Source organism: Amphimedon queenslandica, unplaced genomic scaffold, assembly GCF_000090795.2.
Source record: "Amphimedon queenslandica unplaced genomic scaffold, v1.1 AMPQUscaffold_9091_Cont18967, whole genome shotgun sequence".
NCBI lineage: Eukaryota > Metazoa > Porifera > Demospongiae > Haplosclerida > Niphatidae > Amphimedon > Amphimedon queenslandica.
Genome location: NW_003550637.1, coordinates 1 through 3,164, shown reverse-complemented (window position 1 = coordinate 3,164; position 3,164 = coordinate 1). Strand labels below are relative to the sequence as shown.

At 33.4% G+C, this 3,164-nt stretch overlaps 1 protein-coding gene across 1 annotated transcript; it reads right to left on the bottom strand.

The window, feature by feature from the left end:
• Positions 1-1,664: 1,664 nt before the first annotated feature.
• On the bottom strand, positions 1,665-2,916 carry LOC109591035 (BAG family molecular chaperone regulator 1-like). The gene is made up of 4 exons (XM_020006847.1): positions 2,805-2,916; positions 2,395-2,508; positions 2,123-2,156; positions 1,665-2,046 (listed from the first exon to the last, which is right to left on the bottom strand). The coding sequence occupies exons 1-4, from the start codon at positions 2,877-2,879 to the stop codon at positions 2,015-2,017; spliced, it is 255 nt and encodes an 84-aa protein (XP_019862406.1). The 5' UTR covers positions 2,880-2,916; the 3' UTR covers positions 1,665-2,014.
• Positions 2,917-3,164: the final 248 nt, after the last annotated feature.

The following is a 3,164-nucleotide window of genomic DNA, read 5'->3' as shown; positions in this document are numbered from 1 at the left end:
TCTTCTTTTTCTCTCTATCATTTCTTTCTCTTTTTATTACTTTAGTATCAGCACATCCAGTTAGTCCTAGCTCTCCAATAACTTTCTCTACTCGTCTCTTCTTCTCTGCCCACTTCATACTGTTGGGTAGCCTCAGAGCAGCTGAGAAGTACAAGTTCTCACGGACAGAGAGAGTACCCATGATGACATCATCCTTTAAAAAGAATGTAAATTATAAAAATATACAATGATGAATATAATTAAGATAGATCAAGATATAAGGACACCTCTATAATCAGGACAGATATATTGCTTCCCACAAAGCATGCTAAGTGACCTAAACAGCACAAGCTGACAAGCACTATCATTATAGTACATGGCTACTTTAAAAATTTATAAAAAATTTAATTTTGATCGGAATCGGCTCAAACTTTCTACACAACATAAGAACATGCATACGTAACAGAGAAATTATTAAAATAAAGATTCACTCCTTTTTATTTCTTTGGCAAAATTTACAGGGACTTTGACCTAATTTTTGAGTAACTTTAAAAATTTGTAATTTTGATTAGAATCAACTCAAATTTCTACGCAACATTAAAACTTGTATGTGCATTAGAAGGAACTATAGAATGGAGAATTCTCTCTCTTTTTAATGTTGGCAAAATTTGTGGCCCATTTCTCATTTAATTAAACAATTTTAATGAAACTACATCTACATGCATATACAGTATCATGTGATGGTCATGTGACTATGGTGTACCTGTACAACGTATCCACTCATACACTTAAAGTATTTTGGTTGTGGTCGTCCATTAACTAACACAATACCAGTTAGACCACCTTTTGACTTTCTGTCAGCTAGTACATCTAACAGACTGTAGAGAGAGGGGGAAGGAAGAAAAGGAGAGAGAGGAAAGTTTAATTATTTAAGCTATTGAGTAACTCAAAAAATATGAACAAAGTATACCATGTACCATGTTGATAGGAGTTAAAGGGATATTGGCGCAGTTTACTGAAGAGCTGCATGGCTTGAGTACACGGAAAGTTTATAAACCCAAAAAATTGCTGCAGGTTTATACATGTATCTTGTAATATAGTAGCAGTTTATACTCTGATTCTTGCTTCTGGATACTTTAACAAATGATGTCTTATGTTTATCTCCACCAAACTAAAAGGTAAGCGCTTAACAGCATTTTTCTTCATCAAGTTAGCCGTCTGTAAAAGGCTAGTGTCTTTTGACAGGTGAGTTTGACCGGGTAGCTGTGTTTACTTTTTCTGAGCTCTTCGTACATGGCGACAGTATCCTTTTAAGACACACATGTGCTAGTTTGTACAGTATACCATATAAGGGGTTTTATTTTGTTGGCAAAAAATTTAACAAATCCTACCTTCTGCAGCCATTTCTCCTAGTGTGCCATACCTCTTTTGTGGAATTTAAGTTCACAAATTTAATTAAAATGCAAAAATTGCGAAATTTACTTTCAGTGAAATATAACCCCTATATGGTATCATAGATACAGTATACACTATACAGGGATTGGAAACACTCAGATAATTAATGGTTGATGCACGTTACGGGTTAATAATTTTATTCAAAATGGCCACCCTATAGATGTTAAAATTACAAACCCTGTTTATTTCACATATCTTGACGCTGAGTATCACGGACACTTGATAACAAATCTATAATGTAAAAACTAATAGTTGGAATCAAATAAAAGTTGCATGCATAGCAAGTTTATCAAAAATAATCAATAAACGGCAGTATTCTTCACTTGCAGAAACAGCCTTCCAAATATCCACAGGACAAAAATAGTCACTTCATTGTAGCTCATTACATTGGAGAGATTCCTAGGGAACAATACTAACACCACAGATTTTCGTTATTAGTCATAGTGAAGTTGCCAGAGGGAGAAATTTCACCGTAGGTCCGACTATTCTTGATGTCCTCAATAAAACATGGCTTAAGAGAAAATTAAGATTAAAAACACTCAGTACATATGATAATAGTCACATCAATCTAGACATCTCATCATAACAGCTGTTGTGTCATCAATGTAGAAGCTAGAGGGAGAAAAGATCTCAAATCATACTGAAATGGATACATGTATATTGGAAAGAGTACCAGTTTATAGAATACCTTCGAAAGATAGCTTTATGCAGCCAAAGTTTTCCTAGAATGGAGACTACTCAAATCTTAAAAAAAAGTTATTATATTGATGACTTTCTCGAGACTTTTCTGAAGAATATCCCTGGATATCTATTTTTAACCCGTAACATGCCTAGGTTTTTAAAATTTTTGTTGTCTCATTGAAATGTTAAGGAAACGATCATGTGATACCGGGCCGTTTCCAATCCCTGTTGTATACTGTATCTATGATGATATGTGCATTTACTGGGCAATGAAAGTACCTTTTCAATCCCCTCCAGCTCTTGTTCAATCTTCTTAATCTTTCTCTCAATAGTATTTGTTGATTCTGAAATATCATCAAGCTTCTTGAGACACTCGTCTTGAGCTGGATCAGTCATTCCAGTAAAAAGATGTAGGACATATTAAGGAGTGAGCCTAAAGCACTTGCAGTTAGCATTACAGCAAAGTTAGTGTGGATGTAATACCTTTACCAGAAACTTTCTATGCATATGCATGTACTATGCATGATTTGTACATGTACCTGCACATGTAACTTAAAAATTTGTAATTAGCAAGAACATGTAATAAAACCCTCATAGCTGACTTTAATTAATACAAGTGGATCATACACAGCATGATTATGGATTTTGTAACTAAAAAGAATTTTTGCTCAAAATACAGACATACGTACCTTTCTTCCCAATAGCATTATTTTGCTATTATTCTTTATTCCTGCTTCAAGTCTGACTAACTCATCTTCTTTCATAAGAGTCTTTCCTATTTAATAATGACTCATACTTAATCCCATTGGATTACATAATGGACGTATTATAGCAAATATATTTCATAATAATTACTAACACCCACAATTAATACAGTATTATAGTCTGATTACTTAATGACCCTCAGTTTTAATACATACTACCAATGGTACATTAAAAAATTACATTAAAAAAGATATTAATCTGCATCCAAAAACAATATTAACAGTAAAAGTTGCGATGTACATATCATGTACATGTACAGTATCATATTAGGTATGCGTAATTCA

What these genes read in the sequence shown, in the direction of transcription:
- LOC109591035 (XM_020006847.1), bottom strand. Translation starts at nt 2,879, where the DNA reads ATGAAAGAAGATGAGTTAGTCAGACTTGAAGCAGGAATAAAGAATAAT. An exon ending in AGCTGGAGGGGATTGAAAAG is followed by an intron (nt 2,157 to 2,394) that starts GTACTTTCATTG and finishes TCTCCATTCTAG; the next exon opens with GAAAACTTTGGCTGCATAAA. An exon ending in CATAAAGCTATCTTTCGAAG is followed by an intron (nt 2,047 to 2,122) that starts GTATTCTATAAA and finishes TTCTCCCTCTAG; the next exon opens with CTTCTACATTGATGACACAA.